We start from the raw sequence: 12,797 nt of genomic DNA, 5'->3' as shown, positions 1-12,797 counted from the left end.
CCCCCACCACAGCTACTTCCACCTGAGTGCACGGTAGCCTCGACCTGGACTATGTTACTCCCTAAACCACTGCTGGGGAAGCACCAAGTTCAGCCCCTCATCCCACACAAACATAATCCCCAGGGGAAGGGACCACTGGAGCCTTGCAATCAATAGAGACATGGCCCCGAACCCACCAGTGAGGAGAAGGAGCTGCTGACTACTGGTTCCTGGAACAAGCCCCTCTGTAAAGTCGCTGGGGGAACCAGTATCAGAGGGGTAGCTGTGTTAGTCTGGATCTGTAAAAAGCAACAGAGAGTCCTGTGGCACCTTTAAGACTAACAGATGTATTGGAGCATAAGCTTTCGTGGGTGAATGCCCACTTCGTCGGATGCATGTGAACCAGGTATAGCCAGAGCCCAACTCCAGCCTCGGGGCATGAGAAAGGGAGAGCAATCAGACTTTTCATAAGAGCGTGGGCCTAAGATCATCCGGCATGTGTAGAAGACCCCAGGGGCAGCAGGATCCGGGATCCAGCTAATGGAGGATAACAAGACGTATTGAGAGAGAGGCGTCAGATTTTCAGACACACTTTTCCATTCCAGAGGCCGTGGCTTTCCGGGGCACGGAAACAGGAATACATATCACACATGGATATTCCCTCCGGCGTAATCCTCTTTCTAGAAAAAGCATCAGGGATGTTTTTAATCCCAGTCTCTATGCCGCAGGAGGGGTTGATCCCAAGCCCAACAGAAGAATGCTAGGGAGCACTATGCTGCGAGAGGTGCCAGGCGGCAGATGAATGATGACAGCTAATACTCCCACAACATTTTTTGTAATATAGAGGTGTTTTAACCTTGGTGTCCTGGCCAAATTCCAATTTAGGTCATTAAATTCTGCCTCTCTCCATTTCCCTTGCATTGTCAATTGACCACGGAATTTTCCCTCCCTGTTCTACCCAGTTGTGCCAGGTTACTGTGAGGTGTGAAACTGCTTCCATGCCTTGCCCTGGCACTGGTTGCATTTCAGTGGGAGGCTAAATGACCCCTATGTCTAGCTCACAACACAGACGACTAGGATGGGGGTTCCGTCGGGATGAAATGCACTAAACCGAAATGTACATTTCCATATTATTATTGTTTTAAGAAAGGAGCAGTGCTGATGAGACCCCTCAGATGAGGAGTGTGTGGGGGGAATTTAGAGCACTTTCCATCCTGTCAAGATGGAGGGGGTAAGAAAAAACGCTACCACGTCCAGCAAGGCAACTAATTGAAAAGCAGCTCCTGACTCCTGCATATTGACACACATGGAAGTCTTTAAATATTAACGTGCCCATTTTCAGTGGCATCAGGCCCCACCTTCACTTCTCCTAGTAAAATAAGTAACAGGCAGAGGATCTAGGGGGTGTGGAGAGGGCTGTGTTATTTGTCCCCTCCCCATTTTATTTACCTCAGAATTCAGCATTCAGCCCTGCGCGCGGCCGAGCAAACCGCTCCATGTTTGACTTTAACGCAAGGCCCCCCTGTTCTGTTCCCTCTGCTCGTGGAGGGCACTTGACAGGTCGCACGCTGGCAGCCGAGACGCAGGTGTTGCAGCCAGCACGATGGGGAGCATCTTGAATGGAACCTCGCTGACATGCTGTGGGGCAGAAGTGCCACGGAATGGCAGGTGCTCCAGGAGTCGGCTAACCTTGGGACCATCCATCCATCGCCTCATTCCCTCCTCCCCCGGAAGGGAGCTGGTTCATCCAACAAAGCCTCAGTGGCAAGGAAAAGGAAAAGAAAAAGCAACAGACAAGCCTTTGCTACCATTCTGACCTCTGCCCCTTTCAAGGAAGGCTGTTGGCTCCCAAAAGATGCCCAAGAATAGCTGAGGAGCCATGGCGCTTGAATTATTTTCGACAAGCAGGGCAAGGCACTGAAGAATAGACCCAGGGAATAAGCCTAATCAAACTGCAAGTGGAGGGATGGACTCGACAGGAATTAGAGACTGAGAGGACCTGTGTCAAATAAAGAGGAGGCCGTTTTCTCCTACAATAAATTGCAGAACCAGCAGCATACATGGAGCTAAGACAGCAAAAGCCTTGAGTAAGTGATTCTCTCTAAAATCCACAATTAAAGCAGGGTGGTTTATAAGAGGCAGGCGGCCAGCGACATTACCTTGAAGAGTTCCCACAAGGCGAGAGTTGCCCGTAGAAGGCTGCCTGGTAGGACTCTGCTCAAACACCCAGTGAGGAGAAATGACCCGAGAGGAAAACCAAACCGCTGCCATGCAGGAAACGCCCGCACTAAAGAACCAGGTGCTAAATCCATGGTCAGTTCTCAAAGAGCCACCCGAAATGAGGGGGAGTTCTGGATATCATGGAGTCAAGCCGCCAGCGTCGGATGATATTCAAACTAAATACTCCCACTCTGGGCCAGGAATGCAGAACGATCCACATAGCGCACAAGTTGGCAGGGGGCAAGCAGCGAACTTGGCCTCATTTTGGATGACAGAGAGGAGGGAAGAGAGATAGAGGGGGGGGGGAAAGCAAACACCTGCCAAAGAGACTCTGGGTTCTTGCTCTTATTAAGAGAGAGATTCTCAGAGGATTTCTCCAGGAGGTTAATATTAATGGGTCTCCTACCTAGTGATCTGATTGTGGCTTCGCTGAGCAAAACCTTATGACTTTGGCACTTGAACTATCAAATCCAAATAGCACCATGTGCAATTAGGAATCGCCACTCCTGTCTGTGAACACAGCAAGCAGCACCGTGTTAGCACTTGCCTGGCAAAAATGAAATGACCGCCCTGACCATAAATCACAGCTAGAAGTGTGATTTGGGGCAAGATTTTCAAAAGTGACTAGTGACCTTAGGAGCCCAGTTTGAGACCTCTTGGATGGCCCTGGTTTTTGGAGGGTGGGTGCTCAGCACTCTCTGAAAATCAGGCCCTTTCAGGGCAAGGCAAGTTGGGCCCCTAAACAAAAAACAAAAATACAAGTCACTTTGGAAAACCTTTGCCTCTATTTCTGGTTTGATTTGTTTTCCTGCGGCCTCCCCATGGAGCAGCAGGCCAGCACTGCAGTCCTTGAGCTACCAAGGAAGGGCCTGACTGCTACATCCTCTCTGGGGCTGCAGCAGTGCCTCCCCAGCAGTTGGGTAACCACCCATCCCTAATTGGGCAGGACAGTCCCGAAATGCAGAGTTCAAGTCCCGGTACGAATGACTCAAGGACAGTGTTTGGCCGCTCCATCCCAACCCGAGGCTAAAGGGTGGTGCCAGCCTCTTCCAGGTGGGTGGGCCTTAGCCCCCCTCGTCATGAAGCCCCGACCCCCGCTCCTTCTTTTCCCTGAGGCCTCGCCCCTTGGTCAGGCCAGAAGCCGGAGCCAGTCAATAGTACGAGCTGCTCAGGGAGCCCCGACTGCCCTAGGCCGTCCACCTGCACTGGGAAGCGCACGCGGGGGGGGGGCAGGGACACTGGCCGGGACTGCTCTCAAGCACCCCAGCCCCCCACCCAGGGCAGGTGGAGTCTTCAGGGCCCCCCACAGCAGCCCAGGCTCCCTGAGCGGCTCTCACTACTGCCTGGGTCTGGCTTCTGGCCTGGCCAGAGGGCATGGCCTCGGGAGGAAGGAGGAGCATCAGGGGGCAGGGCCATGGAGGGGGCAGGGCTCCTGCATGTGTCCTGCTTTTGCATTTTGAAAAGGTGGTCACCCTACCCAGCATGCCGGGCAGTGCCAAGAAGTCTGGCATCTCCCTAAGGCACAATCCCTCCCACAGCTCCTCCTGGGACGAGGGCCCTCCGCACTGCCCCCAACGCGACGCTACGTCTGGGAGACACGACGGAGCCCCTGATCCCCCTCCCAAGTCATTCAGCTGCAAAGCAGCAATCCGGGGTCTCCCATTTCCTACAGTCACCTGCTTTGACTTGCCAAGAGGCCTGGCTTCAGGGATGGAGGCAACATCCACGGTTGGGCACTTCCCACTCTCCTTTTCCGAGGGGTTGCTGCTCCCCCTCCCTGGTCTCACCCCCACCACACTTCATCTTGATACTAATTCCACATTAATGTGCTCACCACCGTTGAGGCGGCCAACGTAATGACAAAGACTAGCCAGGAGGAGATAATTACATTACAAAACTCTTTTAAATCAATGAAAGCCAAGGAGTGGGGTGGGGGGAGGGGGCTGCCATCACCACAGCTACGCACAGAGGCGCCTCCCCAGGCTCTGCGGAGGCTCAGTCTCTTCCCCTCAGCTTGGCACAAAAAATACCCAAGTCTATCCCTCCACCCATCTGCCCCCCCACACAGCCACTAAACCCCCTTCAATGATGCATTCAGTTTCACAGCAACTGCCCATGCCACTGTGCTGGGCTCCTGCAGGCTGTTGTGTTTGGGACATGTGCTATCTATCTGTATTGCAGCAGTGCCTAGGAACCCCAGTCCTGGACCAGGATCCACCATGCCAAGTGCTGTACATTATGTATTAGGTGTATTACAGTAGGGCCTAGGAGCCCTAGTCCTGGACAGGACCCACCGTGCCAGGCATTGTATTAGGTATATTATGGTAGCACCTAGGTATCCCAGGCCTGGAACAGGACCCTACAGTGCCAGGCGCTGTGCAGTATGAGGTGTATTACAATAGCACCTAGGAGACCTGGTGCTGGAGCAGGACCCACTGCGCCAGGCCTCCTACAAACACACAGGGTCATCCCTACTTATACTGGTGCCCTACGCAGCTGTGTGCTGCTCCAGCCCCTGCTCCATCTCTTCCGCATGGCCCCCCGCCTCTTCCCACCCCTGCTCTGCCCCAGCCCCGCCCCCACTCCACCCCTTCCCTTGAGGACTGCAGCAGGGGTTGGGCACCCTGCCCCCTAAGCCCGGGAGCCAGGGAAGCAGAGCGGAGCAGGCTGGGGCCGGGTCACTCCACTTCCTGCCACCCTATGAGTCCAGGGTCAGGCCTGCCCTGCACTCACTGGGCGGCAGGAAGTGGAGCGACCTGGCTCCAACCTGCTCCGCTCTGCCAGCTCATGCTGGGGGGAGGTTTTCCCTCTGCCCCCCCAAGCCTGCTCCTGCCCCCCCCCCCCCGCGGGGGCCTGGGGCCACACACACACACACACACACACCCCGTGGGGGAGCTGCATAGGGCACCAAAATGGCTAGGGACGGCCCTGCAAACACACAACAAAAAAGAGTGACCTCTTTTTAAATGAAGGGTAAATACCAAAGCTAAACCTGCCTGCAGTACAGCCCCCAACCCCTAATGGTGGAACAGAGACACACACAGTGTTGCCAGCTCTCACACTTCATCACAGGATATTTGGCTCCTGGAGTCATGGGATATGGGGCAATTGCAGCTTTCATTTCTAAACAATATGCATTTCTATCCTTTGTCGGTGGTGTAAAAAAAACCTTGAAAACATACCCCAGTGTAACCTAATGACTCAGAAGGCAAACTAAAAGAACCCCAAAGTTGCTATTTTTTAAAAAAAAACTCATGATTTTTTAAGTCAATCTCACAATTTTGGGGAGCCCCGTCTCCTGTTTTCTGAACACAGGGTTGTCAATACTGAAACAGCGTGGGAGCGGCAGAGAGGAATCCCAATCCAGGTGCTTGATTAGCCATGTCAATCCAATTTTTAAGAACCACAGAAGTTCTTCGTTCACCATCACCCCCAGTGCTTCTGCAGCTTCGTAAAGACGTGCGGAACTCACCGCTCTTTAACAAGGCATCCAGCTCCAGCACTTTCTGTACCATATCCTGCAATCTGCAGGGTTACAACAAGAAATGACCGGCTAAAATAAAGAAATGAAAAGGGGGAAACTGAAAAGCCACCAAACCAGATCTAGAGACGCTGCTCACGGGATTAGTGAGAGAACAGTTAAAGGGGGTAGTTTGGGCAAATAACGCCTCTCATTTGTGGGGACCCCTCTCCCAGATGGTTTAATGGCGACCTCCCCCCTTTTTCATTTTTTGTTTTGTTTTGTTTTCTCTCCCCTTTTCCAGGCTGGGTTTAATTTGACACCTTGAGCTTTGGTAACGAGGTGGGGAGCGGAGCAGCCACAGTGGAATTCATTAGGCTCAGCACTGCAGGGCCCGCTCTCTGTGCGTTAATGACATCGGAGGGTAGGGAAACGAGACAGCTACCACGCTAGATGAAATAAACATGAGGACTGTCAGCAGTGACAGCCTAAGCAAAGGGGACAAAGTAAGTCAGGTAGAGACCTTTCCCCATCCGTACAATGCAAAGCGACAGCTCGCAAAGCCCTTTTCCGCTGGTGCCCTGCGCTTGGCACTGACCGGGGAGTGGAGGGGAAATACAATTAATTTATCATTTTAAACATCCAAATTCCATTGATCAGTTTAAGAGGTGATGGGAACCAAAGCCACCCCGCCTCTCTCCAGGCGCTGCGTGCGAAAGCAGGATGTACTTGGCTAATGCCACCGATGCACCCGCCTGGGTTGGGTTCAAAGGAGGATTGAAAGCTATGATGTCAATGCATCTTATGAGAAACATCCCTTCCTCCCCCATGTGTCAGCATCAGCAAACTGTGTGTGAGGGGCAAATGGTAGAATGTGGAAACAGGAGTAGTTTGAAAATACCCACTGCCCCATTTCCTCCCCCTTTTACAGTCTGGATTGTCAGCATCATCACACTGCTGGGGGACACGAGTGTGTCAGTGAGAAAGGAGTGTCACACAGAATCTATACTGTGGCAGTTGCATTTGTGTGTACGTATGTACCACGTTCTGAGGCGGACGGGGGTGTCAGATGACTCTGGGGTGTGCATGCACACCATGCTGTGTGTGTGTGTTCACATGCATGTGCACATATCATACCCTGGGCTGTGGTGAATGTACACATGTATGTACATCTGCCTTGCAAAACTGCTGTGAAAATTCACCAGCCCAGAGACAAAAACTACTTATCTGATCTTACCCAGATGCTAATGAATAAGCTAACGACACTTTAATTTGCTCATTTAAAAAAAATTACTTGCCCCAGGTAGGTGGATTTTTTTTTTTTTAAAACACAGCTAGTATATACTCTGAGTATATAACATGCATAATTAACATATACTGTGTAACAACTGTGTGTTGCGCAATTATACACAATACAATTGTCAGAGGACATGTACTACACTGTTATTTTAGCACATACAAAAAGCTACATTAGAGGGAACACCAAGATTGCAAAATGAAGCACTCAAAAGTCAGAAATGGAGACCGACCAGGTCACCTTAACTCTGCCCCCTTGTTCGGATTCATTACAAGTGTCTTTAATTACATAATCACATTCTATTTTTTCTGCAGGTTGGACAGTGTGCAGTGAATCAGGCAACTTATCCAGCATCTGTTTTAATCCTCCCTGTTCAACCGGTGCCATCCCAATGGATCCTGCAAGGTGCCAAGCACACACTACTTCCTCATGGGAATTGGAGCACACAGTTAATTAGCAGCGAGACGTCTTTAGCAGAATTTTGCCTGATATCTCCCAGCGACCTCAATCCCACAATGAGATCGGTGCTGGTGGACACCGGTGGGCCACAGGGAATCGCCCACACGCATCCACTTGCAGGATCTGGGCCTGTGAAATCACCAGACAACTTTGGGGGTTACGTTCTCACCTGCCACAGGCCTCACATTATTTGGCTGGGTGGAACAGGAAGGCGAGGCAGCAATGGAGTGGGAAGGGGAGATAGCACAAGCAATCTATTTTAAAAGCTTGAGGGTACCTTACAGGGGTAACTGCTGCCCACAAACAGACAGTTGGGACACCAAAACAGCTCTCATGTGAGGAGCACCCCCCTTGCTGTTGGTAAAAGCGAACATGGAGGGCTTCAGCCCAGGTGCAGAGAAGGTCCCCACCAGACAGACCAAAGCAACGCTGCAGCTATGTCACTACACAGCATAAGCTCAGCCTAAAGACCCTGCTCCTGCATGCCTAGGACTCCTAGGCTAGGAGCTTGGCACAGCAACGGGGCTTAGCATTCAAAACCACAACCCAAAAAATCCTGACATTTTTAAACGCAAATGTTGAGTGTAGCGAGACCGTCACCCCGCTCCGATTAGGAAGGGGTTAAAAGCAGCCAGGGGAGGCTGGTTGGGTAAACAGCCACAGGTGTGGCCACACTCAATTAGGGTCCAGCTGACCCTGATAAAAGGGCAGGCTGAGGGAGTGAGAGGAGACTCTTGCTCCAGCTGAGGAGCAGAGAGGACCAGGCTGCCTGGGAGAGCAGGGCTGGGGAAAAGCAGGCAGAACTGAGGAGCTCTGGCCTGGTGAGTCCCTAGGCTGAGGCCTTGCTAAAGGCCAGGGGAGGTACTAGGACTGCAGGGAGGCAACTGGGGCTGGAAAGGTAGCAGGTCCAAACCCCCCTGCCAATGATGAGTGGCCACTTCAGACTGCAGTTTGCCCCTGAGGGAAGGGGCTAGGTGAGGACTGGCAATAGGTCACTGAGGTGAGGTGGGCTTAGGGAATTGGGGTTCCCTGGGGAGGGGAGACCCAGAGTATGGGGGCACTGCTGTGGAGCAGCACCCCAAGGCAAGGGGCACCAGGGTCTGGGAGGGACGTGGGGCCTGAAGTGCTATAAGTGGTGGAGATCAGGAGGAAGCAGGCACCGGCAGGAAGACACCGGCCAGCTGGAGGCACTCTGAGGCTGGAACTGAATTAATTCCCAGCCCACCAGCAGGAGACTACGGTGAGTGCCCACCGTGCTACAATGAGGAGGAGCTACTGTTTAGCAGCACAAAAGGTCTCACCACCACCCTTCCCTCATTTCTCCAAGGAGGCATGGGCATGCTGCCAGCCGTTGCCGAAATGGTTGGGAAGGCGAGGTTGCGTCCACATGGAGGGGGTTGGGAAAGGCTGGGCTGGTGCATGTGATCATTGTGTTTTCACTAGTCTCTAGGCCACCAAGCCAACTAAGCTGCCCAGGAGACCCCTTAACCAGTGGCTGTTGAGGTGTCTGCTGTCCCTACATTGTCCCTGGCAACTGTGCAGTTGTCAGCGGGTCCTGGGTCTCTTACGAAACCCTGACATGGGAGAGGGCAGGCCTCTCCCTCGGTCCTGGGCACATGACTCCTGGTGCCCAGATACCCGGGTAACAGAGCAGACTCGCTGTGCATCCTGGGGTGAGTTACTGCTGCTCTAGGCATGTTGGTGTCTCTGCCTGGGAGGGGGCGTAACACTAACCTGTGGGGAAACTTAATTAAGGCTTCATTAAGTGCTCTTGCAACCCTTGTATGGGGCCCTGAGCTCCTCCCCACCCCCAGTTTCCTGCATGGGACAGCCCCTATGTATCTACCTCGCCAGCCCTAAGGGAAATGATGGAGTAAGCCACCTCTGTGACATCACCACCCCAGCCCTAGGAGAGAGCCTTTTGAAGGGTCAAGGATCTATGGCTGAGGAGGGGTCAGGCTGGGGGTTATGCCCCCAGGAGCTTTGGGCGGTGTCATGCACGTTCCCAGCAGACACATAATGCAGTCAGAGGCAACATTAACTGCTCCGTAATAGGTTGCTCCTGGATGGAGCCATCCCCAGAGCTGCAATGACAGAGGCAAAGGTCCCAGAGCCAGCAGGGAGGACCTTAAGCACTTGCATATTATGGAGCGTATGTGGGTTTGGGGATAGAACGCTGGCCCCTACCCACAACAGAAAATTGCCTCTCCCTCCCCCGGGGTGAAACTCTCACTACAAGGTCTTTTCACAGCATGGGAGGGTAAGACTCATGCTAAAGGCTAAAACAGGCTGAGAATTCCAAGTCACGGAGGGCTGCAGCTCCCGCTCACCTAAAGGGGAAGAACAGCCGATGAAGTCATCCACCTGTCCCTGTCCCATGGACTCTACACAGCAATGTTTCTGGGCCCGGTGGCCACTAAAACCAGCTCTGCTCAGATGGCCGTCACAGAGCCACAACTGCAATTGCAAGCCCTCACAAGTTGTTCTTTGTTTTACCTTTTCCACCTTTAAAAACAAAGACGTCCCCAAACACAACAAAGGAGGTCTGCTGTTCCTAGGAGGCAGTGTCTGAAGACAAGCTGCGTTGAAGTTATGTGGCCATCTAGTATGTCAAAAGTGAGCCATATAAAAAAGAATCACCACAGGCAGTGCACAAGCTAGGGGAAGGGAACAGCGTCAACGTACTTAGCATCTTACCCATTCCTATTTACAATCTTCCCCCCCCCCTCCCTGTGATGCGCTGACCTGAATATTTCCCTACCAACATTTCTTACCCTCCACTGAACAGAGGAATTGCCAGACTAGATCAAATCCGAGGTCCATCTAGTTCAGCGTCCCATCTCTGACAGTGGCCAGTACCTTCAGAGGGAGGGGTAAATACCACTCAGTAAGCAAATGTAGGCCAATCTGCTCCCCACATTAACTATTTGAGATCAGGGTGAGACTTACAGATTGGCATAACCCTAAAATCATTATGATAAACTCACAATATTCTTGTCGTCCCTAGAAACGTCCAATTCCTTTTTGAATCTTCCTAAATTCTTGGCCTACCTGCAACTTCCTGTGGCAGTGAGTTCCACAGTCTAATGATATGCTTTTTCATGCAACCTTTCCTTTTATCAGTTTTGAATGTGCCACCTTTTCATCACATTGAATGTCCCCTTGTTCTTAGGCTATGAGATGGGGACAACAGAAGGTCCCAACTTTATATACTTTTATCATGTCCCCTCTTTCTTTCTTGTCAAAGGTAAAACAATCCCCATCTTTTCAGTCTTTCTTCACAGGATTTGTCTTTTGGACCGTCTCTGAATGCCCCTCACATGCTAGTTTGTGATTGGAGGGGCAGGCTGTGTACACTGGCTAGTTATTGGAGGGTTGCTCAAAAGCACCAGACTGATGCAAGTGTTTTTTGGGAAAATACCATGTACAGTGTATTGGGCGGGGAAAACGACAAGGAAGAATTACATGGATTTTGCACAGAGAGCTCAGGAGAAGCCAAGGTCAGTGGAATGCTGGGCCTCCCGCTGCTAGGTCTGCCTGTTTTCTTTGTAAAGACAAAAATACTGTTCCAGCCCCCCACCCGCACTGCCACCACCACACCAGCCCAATATTTTTCAAATTCACTAGCAGAAAATCCCCTGCCTGTGCAACAAAAGGGGCTCTCTTAACCCTTTCAGGGCTCTAAGTTGAAACCTCCCCCCACAAGGGGAGGAATGGGACAGAAGGAGAACTTTTTTTTTTTTTTTGGCCTGTCTGAAGCTTCATTCTATCCCCAAACTGCCTCAAACCCCTCAACACAAGTGGCCATGCTAAGCAAAAGCACCACAGCAGAACACTGACAAATGCAACCATTTCCCTCCAGGAATCCCCCATCTGGGCATGGGCGGCGGGTACCATAGGCTGTGGGAGGCTGAGCCTCCCCAAACAGCCAGGTGTAGCCCCACCCACGCTCCATCCCCAGGCCTCCTCCTGCTTCCCGCTCTGAAGCTTAGCCTTCCCCATGCCATGGCCTGGGCTCGGAGGGGGAGGGGAGGAGGCCGCGCCACCCGCCCACCCAGTGCTGTGGGGTTGGGGCCACACTGCCCGCCCACCTGGTGCTCTGGGGCAATCCAGGGTGGGGGGCCAGTGGCTGTAGAGGGGGGCTCTGGGCTCCGGTGGGGGCAGAAGGGGAGGGGCTGGGGGCTAGACTCCCCCACTGGGTAGTTCACGGGCCACCCATGCATCTGGGGAAGGTTTTTTTTTTGCCGGGGTCCATTTCCAGAGGGTTACTTTTCAGTATCTTGACACAGATGCTTTAAATGCTCCCGTTTTTTTACCACACAAAAGGCATTAGTGAGCCGCGCTGGATCTCACCACCCACCCCGGCATCAGCCCACCACTCCTCCCAGTGTGGTCAGAGAAGTACCAGCCCAAAGCCAGCTGGGAACTGAAACAGACACTATGTACAGCCCTTTTCTCAACCATAGTGAGAGACTGAGCATGAGCTATCAACCAGTTGCTGTATTAAGTCCTACAACGCCTGTGCTCTCGGCATTTAACGCCGTATAGCTTCCAAGGGTGATAGGCACATTTCTAGGACTCAGGAGACCCGGGTGCTAGCTCTGGCTCTGTCACGGACCACTGGTGTGGCTTTAAACAAGTCACTTCCCTGCTGTGTGCCTCAGTTTCCACACCTGTAAAATGGGAATGATGCTACTTATTGGAAAATCCTGGCTCTCACCCCGTGCTTCTCATGTTCACATCAGAGGAAGATGCTCACCACCAAATTCCCATGCATCTCGCCACGACCCTGCACCCCATACACAAACCGTCCTTCACAGAATTTTGAGCCACTACAGCTACCATGTCGTGCTCTGTGAACCGGGCCCCTGGATAGGAAAATGTCACTGTGTGATTTTAAATGGGCCACTGCCCCTTCCAAAGGGCCAATGGATGGCCAGGGACCTCTGCAGATCAAATCCACCTCCCATCATTTTATCTTTTGCTGGTGTTCCTCTGCCTCCCCCAATTGCCCCTTGAACGCAAATGGCAATTGAGTTTGCAAGTCCCTATTCATCAAGGAAATTAATTCCTTATGCATAATTCATTTCTTTTGTGAACTTTTTCCTAATGCTCCCAAGTGCATTAGGAATGGAGGCAGCAATGGGAGAACGGGAACAAGAGATGTGGGGCGGGGGGGGCGGGGGGGGGGGGGCACTCTGTGCGCTGCTCCTGTAGCTAGCACGGGCCCTGAAAGCTTCTGCCAGGCTAAAACTAGCAACCGTAGGAGAGGTGACACGGTCCAACTTTACAGGGGTCCCCAGGACTGAAATAATGCTCTCCCTGAAAGAAAGCACCTGTGACTCAAATATTATGTGCGTGCTGGGAGATACACTATGGAGA

The 12,797-nt window shown here is 52.3% G+C and overlaps 1 protein-coding gene across 6 annotated transcripts in view; it reads right to left on the bottom strand.

Annotated features, from left to right (window-relative positions):
* Positions 1-12,797, bottom strand: part of PBX1 (PBX homeobox 1) — a 245,912-nt gene that overhangs the window by 160,157 nt on the left and 72,958 nt on the right. The window contains exon 1 of one of the 6 annotated variants that reach the window (XM_065554578.1): positions 5,672-5,724. The exons of the other annotated variants lie outside the window; for them this stretch is intronic. Within the exon in view, the coding sequence (XP_065410650.1) occupies positions 5,672-5,714 (43 nt within the window). The 5' untranslated portion in view covers positions 5,715-5,724. Of the gene's footprint in view, positions 1-5,671; positions 5,725-12,797 lie in introns of those variants that run through there. 6 annotated transcript variants of the gene reach the window in all.

Source organism: Chrysemys picta, chromosome 8 (assembly GCF_011386835.1).
Source record: "Chrysemys picta bellii isolate R12L10 chromosome 8, ASM1138683v2, whole genome shotgun sequence".
Classification (NCBI taxonomy): domain Eukaryota; kingdom Metazoa; phylum Chordata; order Testudines; family Emydidae; genus Chrysemys; species Chrysemys picta.
The sequence above is the reverse complement of the archived record's forward strand: the minus strand, read 5'-3'. Positions and strand labels throughout refer to the sequence as shown.